Source organism: Psammomys obesus, unplaced genomic scaffold (genome assembly GCF_907164565.1).
Source record: "Psammomys obesus unplaced genomic scaffold, mPsaObe1.curated_primary_1811, whole genome shotgun sequence".
In the NCBI taxonomy this organism is placed as follows: Eukaryota; Metazoa; Chordata; class Mammalia; order Rodentia; family Muridae; genus Psammomys; species Psammomys obesus.
Genome location: NW_026596166.1, coordinates 14,079,757 through 14,103,197, shown reverse-complemented (window position 1 = coordinate 14,103,197; position 23,441 = coordinate 14,079,757). Strand labels below are relative to the sequence as shown.

At 37.4% G+C, this 23,441-nt stretch overlaps 1 protein-coding gene across 3 annotated transcripts in view; it reads right to left on the bottom strand.

The window, feature by feature from the left end:
• Mdga2 (MAM domain containing glycosylphosphatidylinositol anchor 2) overlaps positions 1-23,441 on the bottom strand; it is an 870,813-nt gene that overhangs the window by 89,376 nt on the left and 757,996 nt on the right. For all 3 annotated transcript variants that reach the window (XR_008718784.1, XR_008718785.1, XM_055595284.1), the window contains exon 9: positions 13,465-13,734. Coding sequence is in view for 1 of the 3 variants with exons in the window: in XM_055595284.1 (XP_055451259.1) it covers positions 13,465-13,734 (270 nt within the window). In the remaining 2 variants the exon portion in view is untranslated. The remainder of the gene's footprint in view (positions 1-13,464; positions 13,735-23,441) is intronic.

Below are 23,441 nucleotides of genomic sequence, written 5' to 3'. Positions count from 1 at the left end.
AAACAAGAAACAGGACAGGAGCCAACAACAGAGGGCCTCTGAAAGACTTTACCTAGCAGCATATCAAAGCAGATGCTGAGACTCATAGCAAAACCTTGCATAGAGTGCAGGGAATCATATGATAAAAGGGGGAGTTAGTAAGACCTGGAGAGGACAGGAGCTCCACAAGGACCAAATATATCAGGGCATGGGGGTCTTTATGAGACTGTTTCTCCAACCAAGGACCATGTATGGATATAACTTAGAACTCCTGCTCTGATGTCACCCATGGTAGCTCAGTAACCAAGTAGGTTTCCCTAGAAAGGTAAACAGGGACTATTTCTGACATGAACTCAATGACTGGCTCCTTTACCCCACCCTCAACCCCCCAAGGGAGGAGCAGCCTTGCTAGGCCACGGATAACGACATTGCAACCAGTCCTGAAGATACTGATAAGCTAGGGTCAGATGGAAGGGGAGGAGGACCTCCCCTAGCTGTGGACTTGGAAAGGGACAGGGAGAAGATGAGGGAGGGAGAGTAAGATTGGGAGAGAATGAAGGGGCTATGGCTGGGATACAAAGTAAATAAACTGTGATTAATATTAAAAAATAAAAATTAAAAAAGGATCCTTTCAATATTATTAAATGTGATTTCTTGAACTCTTCTTATTCAATTCACTACCTGGAAATTTACTTTTTAAATAATAGCACAGCCATGTCACCTCTCTCTTGTCTGCCCATTTTGCTCATTGTGTATACATGAGGCTTTTCCTCTGTCTTTGTACTTATGGTGTGGTTCTGGAAAATGACATCATGTGGTTGTAAAATGTTTCTTTTCAAACAATTCAATCTCCCACTTCTGACAGTTAACATGAGTGTTAATTTTACTCATACTTAATGTAATTATTAATATTCTTGAGTTTGCCCTGTCATTTGTTCTTTCAGAGGTCTTTTCATCTCTTGTCCTAATCCTGCACAATTTTGGGGAAATCCAAATATACTTTATTTTCTTTTGTGTACAGTTTTACAAACTTCTTAGAAATCTTTTCATGATTTAAATTATGATACTTTACTTAGTCAATTTGTGTTATAATCCATATCACACCACTTAAATATGTCAGTACTCATTATCCTTTCTGAAGTCCACAGTCATTCCACTCTACAAATATTATATTTTATTTCTAACGTTGTTATAAATATGGATTTATAATTACTAGTTATAAATTACTCTTGAGTTGGGGGCTCATTCGTTTTAGACAGAAAGGAAATGGGGCCATGTTGAAAACTACAAGCTGACCACAGACACCTCGGTGAGAAAGGATAATAAGGAAAAAATGGAACATAATGGTTAAAACAACAAAGCACTATGATGAAAGACATGGATGCTTGCAGGTGTCTGTGAGATAGCTGAGTGCTCCTAAGAGGAGAAATACAGACAGGCACTAGTGAAGCAAGGCACTAGTGAAAGGTGGGCAGGATGGCTAGCTGCAGTGAGACATTTCGCCTTAGGGAAATGCAAGGTAGGCTTTCTTGCTTCTTACGTATTAATATATTACGCATTAATATGGTTTTAATACATAATCTCTAATGCAGTTGATTGAAATACACTAATTTGAAAATAAGTTTAGCTTCTGATAAGCCTGTCTCTACCCCAAACTATCCTATAGACAGAAAAATGACCATGAACACTGTTGCTGCTTCTGGGTAGCTGTGAGAACAAAGAGGACTTAATTGTAACCAACAGTGTTTAAGACGTCTGCAGGGACAAAGAAACACCAGGCAATGCCTAATGGCTGGCTCATAGTCAAGGTCAAGATTAACATAGCCAGAGGCATAGATTAACAAAGCAGTATTTCAAACACCCCTGACTTTTTAACACTATCAACATGACTTTCTTTGCCATGAAATTGTACATAAACTGTAGGGTCTTCTAATTTGTCAAATAATATCATTACCTCAGTCTTCATACATTATCCCATAAAAGGCCATTTGGCCAGTTGGCCACAGTTGGCTGCTGGGGCCCCTCATACTCTGAGAGCTTTTCTCTCTCTTTACTAAATCCTTATATCTTGGGACTCTCTCAGTTTAGTTTTTTACTGTTCTGCAAAATTCTCAAAAAAGTGTGACTTCTCACTTACCTTCATAAATGTCTACAGTATTAACACTCATTGGTATAAGACAGTGACCTAAGAGCCACTGTTTCAGGTAGTGATCCAGCAGCTTTGAGCCCTGGGTTGCTCCCATCTGTGTCAGCAATGGTCCCATCCTACCCACCCATAATTCTATATAACCCCATTCCTCCTAAGAGGCCCATCTTCCCATTACATAGAGTTTGATATTTTAAATATTTTATTTATTATCATTTATTCACCTTGTATCCCACTTAAGCGCCCCCCTCGTCTCCTCTCAGTCCCACCCTCCCTCTTCTCCCCCTTTTCCCCTTTCCTAGTCCACTGATATGGCAAGTCCTCCCCTTCTATCTGATGGTGACACAGATCCATGGTAGAGGATCTCAAGTACGTGCTAGTTTTGCCCTATTTCTGGATATATAAATCCTTATCTCTCTGTTTTAGTAGTTTCAGGACAAAGCTATCATTTTTTTCTCTGAGTAAAAATATCTGTCATACAGTTCTTCTTATACTTTGGACCCAAATTTCTAGACTTGATCATTACCACATCCAAATTGACCTTAATTTGTTAAATTCAATTAACTTTTACCGTTAACACATCCTGGGAAGTCCAATGTTTTGATACATGTGACATTAAATCATCTTTCCTTGGAGAAAGCTCAATATTTTATAATGAAGATAAAATATAAACAAAGTATTTAAGAAATCATCTTATTTCTGTGATTATAATTTTAAAAATTAGCAGGAACTCTAATTCAGGTATGGTATGAAATATGGGTACCTCTGTTGTTTCCTGGAGAGAAAATAAAATGTTCTTAAAATGCTATATATATTTGGATCTATAATTACTGTACATGTTTTGGTAATTTCTCTAAATATTAACAATAATCTCATTAGTTTGCACTATTATTTATTTACTACCTTTTAAAATTCATAAACTTATGCATATTTTAATTAGATTAACTACAAAAAATTCTTCAGTATTTCTAAATCATGCCTAAAAAAGATTGAATACTGTATCTCAGACTGTCACAAACAAACAAACAAAAAGTAGATGATCCTGAGAATGCATGTGGAATTCAACTTTAAGAACTACTAGGAAATATTTTTCATTTTCTATTTAATGCCTCTCTAATAAATCAGGTCATGGAAGAAACACTTGGGACTTGCTCCTATTTTATTCATTCTAAATAGAATTACTGTTAATCAGAATTCTTGCCCTGTGAAAATATTTGACAATATTTTTTTCTTTTAGAGTTATTACAATGAATATAACTAAAAATTGTTCAAATTCTTCTCACTGCTCAGAGCTGCAATTTAGTTTTCTAACAATCTTATATGGCTTATTTTTACTTATAAAACTCACACAGTTAACATAATACTGCTGACAGATGCAATGCCAAAGAGCAAGATATATTTCTATTTGGTCAGTTTTAATTAAATTTAGAACTATAAAATAAAAACAAAAATTTTAATTTTGTCTGGAATCAAATTAGCTTTGGTTTTATTTCTTCCCCTTTACTCTTCCATGAAAAAATAGCTAGAAAATTCAAATCTGTCTTTGGTGGTATTACTGCCCCCAGTCACCCTCAGTGCCTTATTTTCACTAATGAGAACCTATACTTCCCTCTTTAAAATCTCTTACCTTACCCCGATTTCTGCAGTGCAGTTGTGGCTAATACTGAACATGAATGAAGTTGTAGTTTTAATGTCAAACATGTAATTTTCTATAACAAAAGTGAAGAATACACAATCCTAGAACAAACACCTTCAAAGGAGAGAGGAAGTTAAATAGTAACTTTTTTTTTTTTCTAGCGTTTCACCTAGCTACCATGAATGGTAAAGGAGATTAAACTGTGAAGGAAGTCAGACATAGTTTCAGTCACAGATGATTGAATTCAGAAGGTACTCCTGATAGTAAATGGTACTATGAATGGCAGAAATACTACAAGATGACTCCCAACTACTCCTTTACACAATCCCCAGACTCCGTGCAGTAAGAAAACAAAAAACAAAAAAACAAAACAAAGCAAAACAAAACAAAAACTATGCTATTCACACAAATAAGTACCAAAGGTGATTGAATGACACTATGACACTTCTGGGATTGTGCTATCAAACTCTGGGTCTTTATTGTTCAACCAGGCCAAGGATACTCTTCCATTAAAACAAAGAGTATGGAAAGGAATCCTTTACACTGTACCACAAGATATGCACGTATTCCAGCCAATTATGACTACAGTATTGTGAACGCAGACAGAAAAATGAAGTCATGGTTAGAGCACTGACATAAAGAAACTATGAGATACTAGATTTGCATCATTTTCAACAGTAAGATGTGTGTGTGAAAATGGAATGTAGCTTAGTGAGTTCACTACATTTTGCTTATCAGTAAACTCTTTTAAGAATGTCGAGGGAGGTCCCACCATTTGCCTGCAAATTTCATGATTTCCTTGTTTTTAATTGCTGAGTAGTATTCCATTGTGTAAAAGTACCACAATTTCAGTATCCATTCCTCAACTGAGGGACATCTGGGTTGTTTCCAGGTTCTGGCTATTACGAATAAAGCTGCTACGAACATGGTTGAGCAAATTTCCTTGTTGTGTACTTGAGCCTCTTTTGGATATATGCCTAGGAGTGGTATAGCTGGGTCTTGAGGAAGCACTATTCCTAATTGTCTGAGCAAGCACCAGATTGATTTCCAAAGTGGTTGTACAAGTTTACATTCCCACCAGCAGTGGAAGAGGGTTCCACTTTCTCCACAACCTCTCCAGCATGTGTTGTCACTTGAGTTTTTGATCTTAGCCATTCTGGTGGGTGTAAGGTAAAATCTCAGGGTCGTTTTGATTCGCATCTCTCTGATAGCTAAGGACGTTGAGCATTTCTTTAAGTATTTCTCTGCCATTCTATATTCCTCTACTGAGAATTCTCTGTTTAGCTCTGTACCCATTTTTAATCGAATTGTTGGTTTGCTGCTTTTTAACTTCTTTAGCTCTTTATATAGTCTGGATATTAGCCCTATGTCAGATATAGAGTTGGTGAAGATCCTTTCCCTGTCTGTAGGCATTCATTTTGTTTTGATGACAGTGTCCTTTGCTTTACAGAAGCTTTTCAGCTTCGTGAGGTCCCATTTATCTATTGTTGCTCTCATGAGAATTTGCAGGCAAATGATGGGACTTAGAAATGATCATCCCGAGTGAGGTATCCCCAAAGCAGAAAGACACACTTATATAGACTTATAAGATAGGCTAAACATACTGAAATCTATACACCTAAAGAAGATAAACAAGAAAGAGGACCCAGGGTAAGATGATCAATCCTCACTTAGAAAGACAAATGGGATGGACATTGGATGTAGGAGCAAAAAAGTAACAGGGCAGGAGCCTACCACAGAGGGCCTCTGGATGACTCTACCTAGCAATGTAGATAAAAGCAGATGCAGAGACCTGCTTTTATAACCAGGTCTCTGGTTATAACCAAACCTCCGGCAGAGCGCAGGGAATCAAAAAGAAAAAAAAAGAAAAAAAAAAAAAAAAAAAAGGAGGGGGGGTAGTTAACATGACCTGGAGAGGATAGGAGTTCCACAAGGACCAAATATATCTGGGCACAGGGATCTTTTATGAGACAGTTTCTCCAAACAAGGACCATGTACAGATGCAACCTAGAGCCTTTGCTCAGATGTATCCCTTGGTAGCTCAGTATCCAAATGGGTACCCTAATAAGGGGAACAAGGACTGTTTCTGACATGAACTCAATGGCGGACTCTTTGATCCCCTCCCTCCCAGGGAGGAACAGCCCTGCTAGGCCACAGAGGAGGACTCTGCAGCCAGTCCTGAAGATACCTGATAAACCAGTATCAGTTGGAAAAGGAGGAAGTTCTCCCCTATCAGTGGACTTAGAAAGGGACAGGGAGGAGATGAAGGTGGGAAGGTGGGATTGGGAGGGAGAGAGGGAGCGGGATACAACTTTGCTGTACAAAGTTAACAAACTGTAACTAATATTAAAAAAATAAAAATTATAAAAAATAAACATAAAAAAGAATATATTCATAGTGGCCAGTCTATTTACAATATTTTAATAGTTTGTGGAGAATGAGAATGTCCTAGACATTTGGATACAGGAGGTTGGAAAAGAATACATGGGCTTGATGAAATTTAAAAATGTAATAAGTGAAGTCTTCATATTTTCGGGGTATAGGTGCAAAAATTTTGTGATGATGCCTGTTTGGGAGAAGGTGGAAACAATTCTGTCAATCTTATACTAAAGAATTGCCATCCATAAATAAATTCTTTCTCAGAAAAAAAAAATGATCTCAAGGCAGATGCTGAGACTCATAGCCAAACTCTGGGCAGAGTGCAGGGAATCATACGAAAGAAGTGGGAGATAGTAAGACCTGGAGAGGATAGGAGCTCCACAAGCAACAGATCCAAAAAGTCTGGGTACAGGGGCCTTTTCTGAAACTGATACTCCAACCAAGGACCACTCATGGAGACAGCCTGAAACCCCTGCACAGAGGTAACCTATGGCAGTTCAGTGTCCAAGTGGGTTCCATAGTAATGGGGACAGGGACTGTCTCTGACAGGAACTGATTGGCCTGCTCTTTGATCACCATTCCCTGAGGGGGGAGCAACCTTGCCAGGCCATGGAAGAAGACAGTGTAGCTACTCCTGAGGAGACCTGACACACTAGGATCAGAGGGAAGGGAGGAGGACCTCTCTTTTCAGTGGACTGGGAGAGGGACACAGGTGGGGAAGAGATAGGGTGGGACTGGGAGTGGAGGTGGGAGGGAGGTACGGGTGCATACAAAGTGAATAAACTGTAATTAATAAAAATAAATAAAAAAGAAAAAAAAAGAAACTCTAGACAATGCAGCCAGTCCTGCTAAGACCTGATAGACTAGGATCAGGTGGAAGGGGAGGAGGACCTCCCCTATCAGCTGACAGGGGGCGGAGCATGGGTAGAGAAGATCAAGAGATGGTGGGACTGGGAGGGGAAGAGGGAGGGAGCTACGGGTGGGATGCAAAAGGAATAAACTGTAATTAATAAAAATAAAAATAAAATATTATTTTTTAAAAAAGAATCTCTGATTGAACTCTCCTGACCTACTAAATTTGACTCTTCCTATGGCATATGATGGCCCAACATTTTGTTACCAAACAATAAGTTATAACTGATTAACAAAAATTGCCGAGTAATTACAAAGATAAACCAATAGCCTCAAGATTTCCTTTGACAATCTCAATTAATCTGTTGTAATATTTTCAATGGTAGACCATTTAAACATACATGAGGGATGAAGTGTGCCACATATATTCCAAAATAAAGTCCATAACCATGGCATTTATGGCAGGTATAGCAAAATGTTTAATTTCTTTTTAATAATGGTGCATGTAAAACTACTGAAAAGGCCTAAAAAATTGAATTCAATTTCACTTTCATCTTAAATGAGAAAAAAAAAAAAATGACGAGAATGCCAGAATCCATTAAGGCAATGAGTGTGACATTTATAGAAAATGGTTGAACAGTAGGAAGAAAAAGGTCCTAACTCCACAGAGTTTTGTGACAGAGTCCTTACATTAGTTTCAGTAGTCATATGCCAACATAGTAACCAGAGTAAAATAATTTTGTTTCATTATGGTAACTCAGATTTTTGGTATTTTCAGATGTTCGGCCTAATTGATATATTAATGAATTCCAAAATAACTGTTATTACAGCCTATACACTGCTTGCTGACTATGTACAAACATCACCAGAGTAAAGAAAGGTCAGTCTAGAACAGTTGTTCTCAACCTGTGGTTCTAAGACCCCTTTGGGGTTTGCATATCAGATATTTTGCATATAAACTATTTATATTATGATCCATTACAGTTGCAAAATTCCAGCTATGAAGTAGAAACAAAATAATTTTATGGTTGGAGGTCGGTACAATATGAGGAACTGTGTTAAAGGATCACAGTATTAAGAAGGTTGAGAATTGCTGGTTTAGAAGAACACAGGATTAATATTTCACAATATAGTATCATGGACACAAAGGAACAGAATCCTAAAAATACGTGATTTTTTATATGGTGTTATCTAGTTCGAAGTGACTTTGAAGTATCTTGTAGAATTGAGGTAAATATAATGTTTTACATTTTCTTTGAGTTTAGAGTGAAAGGTTTGAAGGATGATGACAAAGAATTTTTTTCTATATTTGACAGGACATGAGGAGCAACAACATTTCTTATGTAACAGTAAGAAGGAATTTCGAGGAAAACAAATCCCAGGGATATAGACAGAGAATTAAAGGAAGGCAAAAATGAAAAAGTGCTATGATGCTGACCCAAAGACAATATAGTCCTAACAAGTAAAACTGGAGGAAAATAAACTCATGCAGGCATAAAACTAGCAAAGGCTTAGAGAATATTTTTCTAGTTCAGTTTTCTAATCTAGCATCTCATATTTATTATTCCTTCATAAACACTTATCAAAAATTTTCCTGATTATAAGAATTTCATCAGTTAATACAGTGGTACATAGTCTTGTATTATGCTCAGCTATAACAGTGACTAAGACAACAAAGAGGCACTGCATGGTCAATGTTGCCTTTATAATGTATATAATTGCATAAATTTTTCTTTTCCTCCTCCAAGATATATATAAACTATATATATAACTTTTTGAAATAGATAAAATATTTTTTATATTCTTTATTTAAAAATATTTCCACATACTAAATTTCAAGTTGTTTATAAACATAACTATATATAACCACCTGAATGTACTCTCTAGAATATAGAGGGCACTCTATTTTCTTTTCTTAGGCTGTATATGAAATACTATCATTTTAAATTTTGTATATGTAAACTAGAGTAACAATTGAGTATATTTTCATGTGACACCATCATCTATATTTTATTTAAATGGTTTGTCAAAAATTAAATTGAGTTCCAATAAGACAGGTAAGGGAGATCAAGAGAATACAAATTGGAAAGGAAGAAGTCAAAGTATCACCATTCAGAGATGATATGATAGTACACCTGAGTGACCCCAAAAACTCAACCAGAGAACTCCTTCAGCTGGTAAACACCTTCAGCAAAGTGGCAGGATACAAAATTAACTCAAAAAAATCAGAAGCCCTCCTGTATACCCAAGACAAACAGGCCAAGAAAGAAATCAGGGAAACAACACCCTTCACAATAGCCACTAATAACAGAAAGTACTTTGGGGTGACTCTAACCTAGCAGGTGAAAGGCCTGTTTGAAAAAAAAATCTTTAAGTCTCTGGAGAAAGAAATCGAAGAAGGCATCAGAAGATGGAAAGATCTCCCATGCTCATGGATCGGTAGGATTAACATAGTGAAAATGGCCATTCTGCCAAAAGCAATCTACAGATTCAATGCAATTCCCATCAAAATACCAACACAATTCTTTACAGACCTTGAAAGAAAAATTCTCAACTTCATATGGAGAAACAAAAAATCCAGAATTTCTAAAACAATTCTGTACAATAACAGATCCTCTGGAGGTATCTCCATCCCTGATCTCAAGTTGTACTACAGAGCAATAATAATAATAAAAAATAAAAACTGCTTGGTGCTGGCATAGAAACAGAATGGTTGATCAATGGAACCGATTTTTTTTTTTTTTTTACAAAGAAGCCAAAACCATTCAATGGAAAAAAGATAGCATCTTCAAAAATTGTGCTGGTCCAACTGGATGTCTGCATGCAGAAAAATGAAACTAGAACCTATTTATCACCCTGCACAAAACTAAAGTCCAAGTGGATCAAAGACCAAATATAAAACTAGGTACTCTAAATATATTAGAAGAAAAAGTGGGGAAGACCCTAGAACTCATTGGCACAGGAGACAATTTCCTGAACAGAACACCATCAGCACAGGTCCTAAGAACAAGAATCAATAAATGGGACCTCATGAAACTGGAAAGCTTCTGTAAAGCAGAGGACACTCTTGTTAGAACAAAACGACAGCCTACAGATTGGGAAAGGATCTTCACCAACCCAACATCTGACAGAGGGCTGATATCTGGAATATATAAAGAACTAAAGAAGTAAAAAGGCAATAATCGAAGTAACCCAATTAAAAAATGGGGTATGGAGTTAAACAGAGAATTCTCTGTAGAAAAATATAGAATGGCAGAGAAATACATGAGGAGATGTTCAACATCCCTAGCCATCAGAGAGATGTGAATCAAAACGACCCTGAGATTTCACATTACACCTATCAGAATGGCTAAGATCAAAAACTCAAGAGATAATGCATGCTAGAGAGGCTGTGGAGAAAGGGGAACCCTCCTCCATTGCTGGTGGGAATGTCAACTGGTACAACCATTATGGAAATCAATGTGGCACTTTATCAGACAATTAGGAATAATGCTACCTCAAGATCCAGGTATACCACTCCTAGGCATATATACAAAAAATGTTCAAGTATTCAATAAGGACATTTGCTCAACCATGTTTGTAGCAGCCTTATTCATAATAGCCAGAACCTGGAAACAACCCAGATATCCCTCAGTGGAGAAATGGATACAGAAATTGTGATACTTTTACACAATGGAATACTACTCAGCAATCAAAAACAAGGAAATCATGAATTTTGCAGGCAAATGGTGTGATCTAGAAAAAATCATCCTGAGTGAAGTATCCCAAAAGCAGAAAGACACACATGGCATATACTCACTTATATCGACCTATAAGATAGGATAAACATACTAAAATATGTACACCTAAAGAAGATAAATAAAAAAGAAATCCAGGGGTAAGATGATCAATCCTCATCTAGAAAGACAAAGGGGATGGGCATTGGAAATAGGAGAAAACATGGAAAAGGACAGTAGCCTACCACAGAAGGCACCTGAAAGACTCTACCTAGCAGTGTATCAAAGCAGATGCTGAGACCCATAACCAAGATTTCGGCAGAGTGTAGGGAATCATATGAAGGAAGGAGGAATTAGTATATCCTAGAGGGGACAGGGAGTCCCACAAGGTCCAAATATATCTGAGCACAGGGGTCTTCTATGAGACTGTTTATCCAACCAAGGACCATGCATGGATATAACCTACAACCCCTGCTCAGACATAGCCCATGGTAGCTCAGTATCCAAGTGGGTTCCCTAGTAAGGGGGACAGGAATTGTTTCTGACATGTACTCATGAGCTTCCCCTCCCCCTTGAGGGAGGAGCAGCTTTGCTAGGCCACAGTTAAGGACATTGCAACCATCCTGAAGATACCTGATAAGCTAGGGCCAGACGGAAGGAGATGAGGACACCCCCTCTCAGTGGACTTGGAAGGGGGCAGGGAGAAGATGAGGGAGGGAGGGGAGCATTGGGAGGAAAAAAGGGAGTGAGCTACAGCTTGGATACAAGTGAATATATAAAATTACTTAAAAATTTTATATATATGAAAATGCCTACTCCCTTTCTCTGATTTGTAACTTATTTAGATTTTGGTCTTTTCCTTTTCTGTTTTTTTTTTTTTTAATTTCATTTAATGTGGAGATCTTGAAACAATAATGTTGACCTGAGATTGAAAAGCATACACTACAAAAAAAGATAATAATGCCTGTTGGTATTTCCTTCCTCTCTGGGAGGAAATTAATCACAGATTTATTCCTTCCCATGGTTATCAAAACCCACTGGCTGCACGCCACGGATGTGAGGTGGAAGAATGGACATTAGAGTTTTTTGTAGTCTCAGCTTGTCTTCTACTTCTAAAAGACAGGTTGGGTCACATAAGGAGGAACAAATGAAAATCCCACAGAAGCAGCCAAACTTGGAGAGCAGTGTCATCTTAAGAAGCTGAAAAGTGCCTAAGGCCAAAAGAGTTGAAAAAGCCCTGCAGTTAATTTCATGATGTCTTTGTGTGTGTGTGTGTCGTGTGTGTGTATGTGTGTGTGTGTGTGTGTGTGGTGTGTGATTAATCAATGAACATCAGATTCTTCAATTTTGCCAACAGGAGAAAAAGTAATAGCCTCTATTGTTACTGAAAGTACGGTGTAGAAAAGGACTAACTGGGTGATGGCTCAGCCTGTAAGGTCACGGGGAGCCAGCCCTGATATTCCAAGTTCCATCCCTGGATCCATATGGTGGAAGAAGAGAACTGAGTTCTGCAAACTGTCCACTGACCTCCATACATATGGAAGGTGCACACCCTCACAAATGTACACATGCCCACAAAACAAAATTGAAAAAGAATTGAGAGCAAAGAAACCCTCTTGAATCATAGAGAACATTCCAGTTGTGATAAATCTCACTATGCCGACAATACCCTTTCCTCAAGTTCCACACACTGTCTTAGGAAATTTTGGGTTTGTGTTAATAGTCTACTTTAAGAATCAAATTTTGAAAGGCTTTCACTGACATGGGCGTAATAAAATAATCTTGTAAAATCAACAGAAGGAGAGTATAGTGGAGAATATGGCTTCATATTCTTGGATAGAAAAGTGAATTTTATGAATCTAAAATTAGATTTCAGGGAGCAAAAATGGCTCAAAGAAAATCCAGCTTCAGAAGAATTTCTCATAGCCAGAATTGGACATCTAAATTTCTTATTAATGAACAAGTTTTCCATCATATTTTTATCTGTTTCTTTTACAACAGCTCTTTAGAGATGACACAGGAGCCAGATTCCTCATTCAATATCACAAATGCTTTAACTGTTAAATGTAATTTCACTTAAGACAAAAAAACTTTGAAAAGGTAATTTCCTTTTAATGCATTTCAAAAATCTGGTTCAAAAAATGGCAAAAGAACATATGTATCACTGCGCTGAGAATATCAGAATAATTTCAGCAAGTGTAAAACTATTCAAAGGGAACATTCAGTTGTTTGCAACATCAAAACTTATCAGTACTTCTCCCTATTTATAATATTCCCCGTATACTTTATTGCTCTGCTTTGAAGTCTCTGAGAAAATGCGACAAGCCAAGAACAATCTGCAAGCATTGGACACTGAGAGGTAATAAACAGTAAGAAAAGAAAACATATCTGCTACTCATAAATAACCTGGCAGGCCAGGTGTCTTTTTACCCTTGCAATCTTCTCTCAGTAAACTGTTTACCACAATCAGCTGTGTTATCACTGAAATGAACAAACAAAATCTGTAGAACTTCTTCACTTTATTTGAATTCAAATAAACATCTGTGTTGTTTTTTCTTTTTAGGCACACTTTTCTCACCAGAAAGAGACTTACCATGAAAATAATCAAATAAAAGTTGGAACTGGAACAGCCAAATCACAAATTTACAAACCCATCCATTGACAAAATTATTTCATTCCAACATTCTATTGAGCCTAAGATTTGTTGCTCTAAAACCATATATTAAAAATAAAATCAAGGAAATTTAGTATCCTACCTGTAACAAGGAAGCTGCATCTCCCTGCTCCAGCTTCATTTATGATGCTACAGTTATAAACTCCATAATTTTCATTGGATAGACTTTTTACTGGGTACTCTGTATATTCCTGGGAGTCAAACTGACCAGTCCGTAATAATTTATTGCCCAGACGCCACTCATAGGTCAGCACTCGTATTGGATAGGCTCTCAGGACCCTGCAGCTCATGGTCACACTTCTGTCCTGTCCTTGACGGATTTCCAAGAATGCTGGTTCCACAGCTGGGGGATCTGAAAAAAAGACAGGTTAAAACTGATGAAGCTTTCAGAACAGCAATCTCATGATCAGGGTGGTAGTTTTAAGAACACATGTTTCAGGGAACAAGGATAAAAGGTGGGTGGGGAATATATTTAAACTAAGCTGGGAAATAATGTTTACTTTTACAGGCAAAACAATAACGAAAAAATCTTTATTTTCTTCTAGCTGTCTCCAGGAAAAGCAAAATAGTCATGACTGTTAATTAACATGGTCAGACCTTAATGAAGTTATGGATGCACAAACCAGATCGAGATAGGGCTTCAAACAGTATAAGAATGTAAAGTGGAAAGAGTTCTGTCTGTTCTGTGAGTTATACTTATCACTTGTTGAGCTCAGTCTGTGCACATGCTATTTATTAGTGCACAACATAGGTAGATAACACAGATTAATACATTGGTTTTCTACATGGTTCAATTTGATTTCCTTGAACTGAAAGGCTACAGCGTTCATGTATGAACCATAAGCACACATTGCAAATTATACCTCAATTTAAGAAGGCTATCAATCACACTGTAATAGCTACTGATGATTTTTTTTTCATGTAATTAAAAGTTGCTATATTTGGTATATAACTATGTTGATTTTGATGGTTTTGAAGTTGATGTGGCCTTCACATTTTATCAGGGAAGCTGTACAAACACAGGGCTGAAATGATTGGTAAGTCCACACTCAATTAGATGTTTGTGGGCCCTTGAAAATTGTGCAGTTCCGGCCAGTGGCCCTTACTTCACAGTGCTCAAAGGTTTGGGGAATTGATTACTAAGTCTGGAATTCTTTACACACTATGCTGCGTGCTAAATATTTTCAGTCGCTATTCTCACGATCAGTCTAGTGAATGGCGTTCCCGACTCCTTTTAGCAAACATTTTAAAGCCACTCTACTAATTCTAATTTTATCCATTCATATTTTTTTCCCTGTGGCACTGGAGAAAATGGCAGTAGCAAAGGTAGGAGAGTCTGTCCTAGGATACTTGGGCCTCATGTTGCAAAGTTAGGTTTTATAGTGTCAATACTAGAAAAATTATTAAAAAAGGACTCATGTGAAAAACTTATTAGCCATAATACTACCATTAATTACCAATAATTACCACCATTGAGAAAAATTCTGTTATAAGAAAGAATGGTTTGAACCAGAGGGGACAAGGCAAGTTGCAGAAAAAAAAAAAAAAAAAAAAAGAAAACTAATAGAATCATTTAAAGAAAAGGAAAAGAAATGAACAAGTGTCTATGAGGTAAGCGGGACAACAGTGAAGCCTTGGTCAGTGAGGTGGACGATGATGGCAGTTATACCAACAGGAGGTAAAGCATGAAAATATAGGGCATGTTGACTCTCTGCATATGTGAGTCACACTGGTAGCAGAGTGATTCCCTCATCCCCCACAGGTTATTTTTTTGTGCTTTCCTTTTGATTTTTGTTTGGATGACTCATGGTCACACAGGGCCCAGAGAGTCACAGTCCTCGGAATGTGTTAATGTTTTTGTGCAAGACAGGGTGTTTTCCCCGGTCACTCAGAGGAAAAGGAAGAAAGAAGAAGCATTACCACTTGAGGGTGTAGTTTGACAGGTCAGGTCTTGTCTGGAAGAACCAATTAGCTAATTGGTTGATTACTTTTTTTTTTTTTTTTTTTGGTTGGGTTAGCGTTGACTAATATTAAGACAGTCTACAAGGCCATAGTGGTTTTCAATTTTTCTCCTGTAACTCCATCTCCTTTTTGCTTTATGTGTTTCTCGACTGTACAGTTAAGAACATGCACATTTTAAATTTCATGAGATCAGTTTTTTTTTTGTTTTTTTTTCTTATCAGTTACAGGAGCAGTCCTGTTAGGCCACAGAGGAGGGCTTTGCAGCCAGTCCTGAAGATAACCTGATAAAACAGGATCGGATGAATGGGGAGGAGGTCCCCCCATCAGTGGACTTGGAAAGGGGCAGGGTGGAGATGAGGGAGGGTGGGATTGGGAGGGAATGAGGGAGCGGGATACGGCTGGGATACAGAGATCAGTTTTTTAATACTGTAAACTCATCTTTATCTCTAAGATTTCATTTTAAAGAGTCTATTTTATATACTATTAATGTAGCTACTCATGAATTCATTTTCCCAGTATTTGCATTTCACATTTTCAGAAGATTTTATTTTTAAACATTCAGCAAACTTACCTCTTACAGGCATCTCTTTAAGCAAGCCCATGCCTATCTTCTGTCATTTCCACACAGCCTGGGAAATCACCCCCCGCCCCCCCCCCCACCAAGGTACTTAGCATTTCATTCATTTACATTTGGATACAGTTTTTTCTCCACATTTTGTCTATTTTTCTAGTTTTGATTGCTCTCTAGATTGTTTGATTATATAATTATCTATCCTATTTCTTGCTGCCAGTTGGGATTTGCCTGCTTTTTCTGTTATTTTCATTCCATCACTATATTGTACTTGAAAAAAAGGTAAATGTGAAAACGTTTTTACTTCTTTAACTCTCATCCTTACATGTGTTACTGGCTCATGAATTTTAATTCTCCTTTGCTTTTAAAATTCTGTTACACATCAGCTCCAATGCTAACGTTTCTATGCTTAGTTTCTCATATTCCTTGATATGTTGAGTATTAACAGGCATTCCACCTGTGATCATGTTCTTTTGTTTCTGTAGTTATATTTTTAACTTCCTATCACATCCTTGCTTAACTGTACAATCTCGACATGCAAAGACATATTTTCATTATTAAAATATTTCCAAGGAACGTTGTTTTACAGGCTCACAGCTCTTCATTTCTGTCAACACAGTGTCACTCTCTTTGCATGGCCATGCATCTTGGAGAAAATTTACTTCAAAGCCTTACATTTTGAGTTGCTTTTTCTTCCACCCAGCTCCTTCACAAAAAAAAAATATCTTTGTTTTTAATATTTATGGCTCCATGAAGTGTCTGTAGGTATGAGCTTCCTTTTACTTGCATGTAGGTTTCGATTTGTTGTGCTTATGGTTGTTGATTTGATTTGTTTTTCATCTATGATATTTTGGAATATCGTCATCATCAGCTCTTCAGGCAAAGATCTCTTTTGTCTTCCTTAAATCCTTACTTGATGGTCCCTTCTCCTGTATCTTCCACATTTTTAGAACTCTTTTTCAATGTCTTTCTGTTTGCTTTCTGTGTGTTATTAATAAATTCCGAGAAAACAGTTTTTAAATTCTTTTTATAATTCTACTTAATCTGCTAAATATATTTATCATGTTTTTAATTCAACAACTCAGATTTAATCCATAAGCATTCTATTCTATTCTTTGTCACAGCTACTAAGACAATTTGTGTATTATCTTAGTACATGCAGCATGATCAGGCCTATCATTAATGTCCTTAAAAAGTCACTGTTTCCTTCTGTCTCACAATGAAGAGTTCAAAGAGCATATTCTTGCTGCTTTTTCTTTGGAGTTCATTCTGTTTCTGCCTCTTAGTAATTGCTGACTCTTTTTCTGTACTTTGAAGTTTAAAATCATTTTGATTTTTTTTTTCCTGCAGAGATGACTAATGTCCACAAGGAAGTATTGGCAGCAATACTTGGGAGTCTACAAATACTTCTGGCTCCATAACTATTTAGACCGTTCAATGACATGGATATTGGTTAATTCAACAGAAGGCTGAAGTTGTGATATAAACTATATTCCCACATCTTCAAGATTATTGTAGTCTCAAAATGGCCTTTTCTTTCTTTCCCTTGAAAGTGAAAATGTACAAACCATGTTCACTTTATCTTTGTTCTCACAGCACTTTACATTGCTCTGAAATCCACTCTCTTAAAGAATGGTCTATTTAATTGATTTACCTGGTCTTGATTTAGCTTTGGTAAGTGGAATCGATCAAGAAAATTGTCCATTCAGGCAAAAAGAATGGACATCAGAGGAGGGAGAAGACAAGGAACAGGACAGGAACCTACCACGGAGAGCCTTTTAAAGGCTCTACCTTGTAGGGTATCAAGGCAGATGCTGAGACTCATAGCCAAACTTTAGGTAGAGTACAGGGAATCTTAGGAAAGAAGTGGGAGATAGTAAGACCTGGAGAAGACAGAAGATCCACAAGGAGAGCAACAGATTGAGAAAGAGGGAGGGGAAAGGAGGAGGGAGGGAGCTGCAGGGAGGATACAAAGTGAATAAACTGTAATTAATAAAATAAAAAAAATAAAAAATAGAAAGATTTTCATTAAAAAAATGGTCTACAATGGAGACTCTCCCCCATGAATACTCTAGATGTGAAGTTTAAGTCTACTGCTCAGGAACATGAATGACTTTATATGTATCCAAGTCAGAAAAGGCACTCAACAAAAAGTAGCTGTCCTGACCATTCACTCTCCTCCAAATTCACAGAAGTACATTTTAATAAACACTTAATATTTTCAGTAGGATTTATGAACCATTTCTCATTTGTGTCAACTGGAAAGGCCTTATAGAATACTCCACTTTTGAATCTGTTCAGCCTGTAAGACCTCAGCATAGAAGCACACCCTGCAAACAAGAGTTTAAAAGGCTGAGGCAGAAAGATCAGGAGTTCAAGGGCAGCTTAGGGTACTTAAAATCCGTTCTTTAAACAATAGATCTTAAGATGGGGCTAGTTTCAAGTTGTAACAACAGCTTGTAGTGCGTGTGAGCAGTCGAACGAAATGCAAACTTGGTCTTGGCTTGGAATATAACACTCATGGGGTTGGAATAAAATAACTACCTAAAAAGAAATAAGTAAAAATATTCAGCTTTTTCTGCAGAGTCCAGATATGTGTTAGACAAATTAAAGGGTTACATTTAAAAAGTTAGATTGATTTATTTATTTTATTATATTCATGTTTTAAATATCAAAAATAATAAGCTCTCAGATGGCAGTAAGAAATAAGGACACATTTATCTAAAAATGTCTAGTATTGATAAATTAGGTCCAAAATACATAAAAGAAAATATACATGGTGCAAATTTAGGACAAGCTTTAGCTAAGGGGCATGTAAATGAATAGTTGTTGGCAGAGAAAACTAGTGATACTCTTTCGCTCAGGAGCAGTGTTTATGATTGTAAAAGAAAATTGTTTCTACAGATTTTGCCAAAAACATATGTGTAACTTACAGGCACTTCCCTGCATTTCCACTGCTCTGCCATTATCTCTTACTCAGAATACCATGCAATGGCTTTGTAGTGGGCCAGGATCTTTCTCTCTGGCTTTATTATTTATTTTTAGGTCAAGGACTTGCTTCTAAGGAGAAGCCTACTCACACTGTGTTCTTACTCAGTAGATTATTGACTTCTACTGATTATCCCCTTGTCACTGTGCCAATAATGTCTAGTATCTTCTGTCTCTGGCCATGTTCTCAACCAAGTTTTCTTTCTCTACTGCACATTAAGCAAGGCCCTTTGGTATTAGACTGTTGGCTCTGTCCTTTCTATTTTAATGTTTTTCAGTTAAAAACGTATTCCCTCTTTGAGAATTTTGTGTTTTGATGACATGCATCCTTTCCTCCAGTTCCTCCCATATCCACCAACACTTCCTAATGCACAGCATATTTGTGATTACTTTGTTGTTGTTGCATTTGCTTGTTTTTAAACATCCACCAAATCTAATTGGTGTTGCCCATGCAATTCTTGGATGTGTGGTCTTCCACTGTAGCATGATCAGGAGCTACATCTTAAAGGAAATTCTCTGTCCACATTCCTGTGGCTATCAATTGCTAGCAGTTCCTCATCTAGGGGTGAGCTAAATCAAGATGAAACATATACTTTTAATAGACCCTGTCACCCAATGAGATAGAAACAATAATTAAAATCTCACCACATATAATATATAATATAGGATAAACCTACTAAAATCTGTACACCTAAAGAAACTAATAAAGAGGGAGGACTCTTGCTAAAATGCTGAATTCCTATCCACAAAGGCAAAGAGGCTGGACATCAGAAGAAGGAGAAAAGAGGGAACAAATCAGGAGCCTGACAAAGAGGACCTCTGAAAAGCTCTGCCCTGCAGACTATCAATGCAGATGCTGAGACTTATGGGCAACCTTTCGGCAGAGTGCAGGGAATCTTAGGAAAAAAGTGGGAAACAGTAAGATCTGGAGAGGACAGAAACTTCACAAGGAGAGCAACAGAACCAAAAAATCTGAGCACAGGGGTCTTTCCTGAGACTGATATTCCAACCAAGGTCTTTGCATGGAGATAACCTAAGACCCCTGCACAGATGTAGCCCATGGTAGTTCAGTATCCAAGTGGGTTCCATTGTAATAGGAAAAGGGACTGTCTCTGACATGAACTGATTGGCCTGCTCTTTAATTATCTCCCCTTGAGGGGGAAGCAGCATTACCAGGCCACAGAAGAAGACAATGCAGCCACTCCTGATGAGACCTAATTGACTAGGATCAGAAGGAAGGAAAAGAAGTCCTCCCCTATCAGTGGACTTGGGGAGGGGCATGCATGCAGAGGGTGGAGGAAGGCAGGGATTGGGACAGGAGGAAGGAGAGAACCACAGGGGGGATACAAAGTGAATAGAGTGGAATTAATAAAGAAAAAAAATCTTACCACTACAAACACATTATCAAAAGCAAACAAACAAAAACCCAGGGCCAGATAAATTCAGTACAAAATTCTACCATATTTTCAAATTATTCAATAAAATAAAAATAAAGGAACATTTCAAAAATGTTTTTATAAAACTGATATCACTCTGATGATAAAACCCTATAAAAATAAAATTATAGATACAAATCTTTGACAAAAATGGGCTTTGTTTTTTCTCCCCTGATGTTCTATCATTGTTCTTCTCAGTAGTTGGGCTTTTTCATCTTTTACATTTTATGAGATTAGATTCCCTAGTCTATGATCATTTACAGAGCTAATTATAATGAATTACATTTCTTTTTTATTTTTACTTTTTATGTTAATTACAGGTTAATTCACTTTGCATCCAAGCTTTAGTTCCTTCCCTCATTCTCCCTGATCCCTCCTTCTCTCATCTCCTCCCATGCCCCTCTCCAAGTCCACTGATAGGGGAGGTCCACCTCCCCTTCCATCTGATCCTAGTCTATCAGGTCTCATCAGGACTGGCTGCATTGTTTTCCTTGTGGACTGGCAAGGCTTCTCCCCTCTCACGGGGGTTGGGGGGGAGATGATCAAAGAGCCATCCACTGAGTTGATGTCAGAGACAGTAATGTTCCCATTACTATGGAACCCACTTGGATACTGAACTGCCATGGGTTACTTCTCCTTGACATTGCATTTGTTTCTTAGCCAGTAAGAGTTTCATGAAACGTACACACCTTTTATTTTTAAAATATGTAATACTTGGAGAGAAGGATAGCTGGCTTGGTAGGTAAAAGATTCTGCCTATCAAGCATGTGGGCTTGAGTCTGTATCTCCAGTACCAACACAAAAGCTTTGCTAACTTCAAATTTCTTTCACAAGGCAGAAGATAAGCAGAACCCAAGAGCTGGATGACCATCTAGTTACCTGAAATTAGCACACTTCAATTTCAATGAGAGTGGTTCAAGGAAGGAAGACAAAGAGTGGTAGAAGACACCCAATGTCCTATTCTGGCCTGCACATGTGCATCCGCAAGTATGTCTACACTCAGATGCACAACACACGCACACACACACACACACACACACACACACACACACACACACTTCGGTAGTTTGAGCCAGCCTTGGGGGTGCACACTTATAATCCCAGCAGTCTAGAGGTAAAGGCCAGAGGATCACTGAAGTTTGGAGAGCAGCTCTGAGACATATGATGAGTTTCAGGCCACCCAGGGCTAATGTAGTGAGAGCTTGTTTTAAACAAGCATACAATGCGCAAGGAATGAAAGTTCCAAAGGAGAATGAAGATTCGGTTAGGAGACTGAAAGGACAAGGAACAAAAGACTTGGGGAAGATAAGAGATGAACAAGGCAGGGTTCAGAAATAAAATAATTAGTAGGAAATTTATGAGGGAAATCAGCCAGCATATTGAATTATCAAGACTCTGTAAAATCAGACAGAAACTTGTAGTGCTGAGGAGAATTTTCTTAGAATGTAGCGTTTCAGTAACCCAGAATATTAAAGAGCTTATAAGACCAACAGTATCACCATTAAATGTAATGCTAAAATGCAGGGAAGTTTGATGATATGGGAGCACAACACAAGTTATGTGAGTTCTGAATCAGTCTCAAGTTGTATTTGTAGCAATATTTTTAATTAAATTTTTATTTTTTATATCAATTACAGCTTATTTACTTTGTATCTCAGCTGTAGGCCCCTCCCTCATTACCTCCCAATACCACCCTCCCCTCCATCTCCTCCCTGCCCCTCTCTAAGTCCACTGATAGGGGAATTTAAAATGTTTTCAACTGATTATTTTTCATCTTAAAAATTCATATTATAGCAATAAAGTAATTAACTTTTTCTAGTAGGGATATATCCCCAAACACATACTTATATATTTTTATGAATGGCTACTCTGAGGATAGGTCTGTCTGACATCTTATATTATTTCATTCATAGGTTTTGGTGGCTATCTCTATATGTGAGTGCATTTTCCTCACTTAAGTCACTCAGGATATTCTACTGATGGTTTAAAAGGATATCTTTTAGTTTGGGCTTTAATTTAGTTTTCAAATACGGTAGGATTTTATGAAGTATAATAGACTGAACTGGAAAGCATCACCAAATTGCAGAAACCATTACTTCTATTTAGAAGGCTGCCAGGCACTTGGATTACAGGATGTTTTTATCTCAGAAAGCTAGTGGGTGTGAAACTGGAGTTCACTCATTACGGTCCAATGATATCTACCTGTGAAAACTCTTTTAATGAAAGGCTCACTGTCAGCACACTAGACATTAATGAGCTCTGCATCTCACTCTTTGGAATACCCAGTCAGAGGGCTCAACCTTTGCAGTCATGATGAAAAATACAGCAAGAAATCAACAAATGGGGAAGAACCTGCAGATGCTAAAAGGGTTAGTTAACTGAACCGAACCAGTTTTTCATGCTGTAAATAGTTTTATGTATTTATCACAAAATATTTAATACTAATGAAATTATAGGTTAAAATACCAAAGAAAATCCATGTAAGTGTATGTGAAGCCAAAGGCAGGATAACATAAGTCAGTAAGTTATTAAGGGATATTTTTCAGTTGAGCAAAAAATTACTATTGTAGTACAGAAGGTACTTCAACTCACATTAAAATCTCCATTTCAAAGAACATCTAAATGCTCCTAAAATAAACTGTCTCGCTGCCACGAGTACTGACTCAGTCCTAAGCATCAGGATATTCATAAAGATTATGCCGTTATGACAGCAGCGCTTCTTTAGAACTAAAGAACAGGAGAGTTGAGAACTATTACCCATCTTTATTCATCTAAAAGTGGCCGGATGAAGAGTCAGTCAAAGCAATTTGAATTCAGAATACTTTCTCCATATTGCAATTTATGCTTTGTTATTTTGGAAAACAGATGCCATTTTGTTATGGTTTAATTCTTTCTCTCAGAGAGGACCATGAATAGAAGTTGGCCCAATCACAGCAGCACCAACAGTGAAAAACAGAAAACCCCAGGAAGCATCACCTCAATGGGGCAAAGCATGTTAGTGATGGCCTTCAAATCAAAATCAGCTGCAGTCTGTGCAACACTCCTTGCATAGAAACAAGGACGTAAGTCTCAGGGTAAATGTGTATTGTAGCCTTTGAAAAT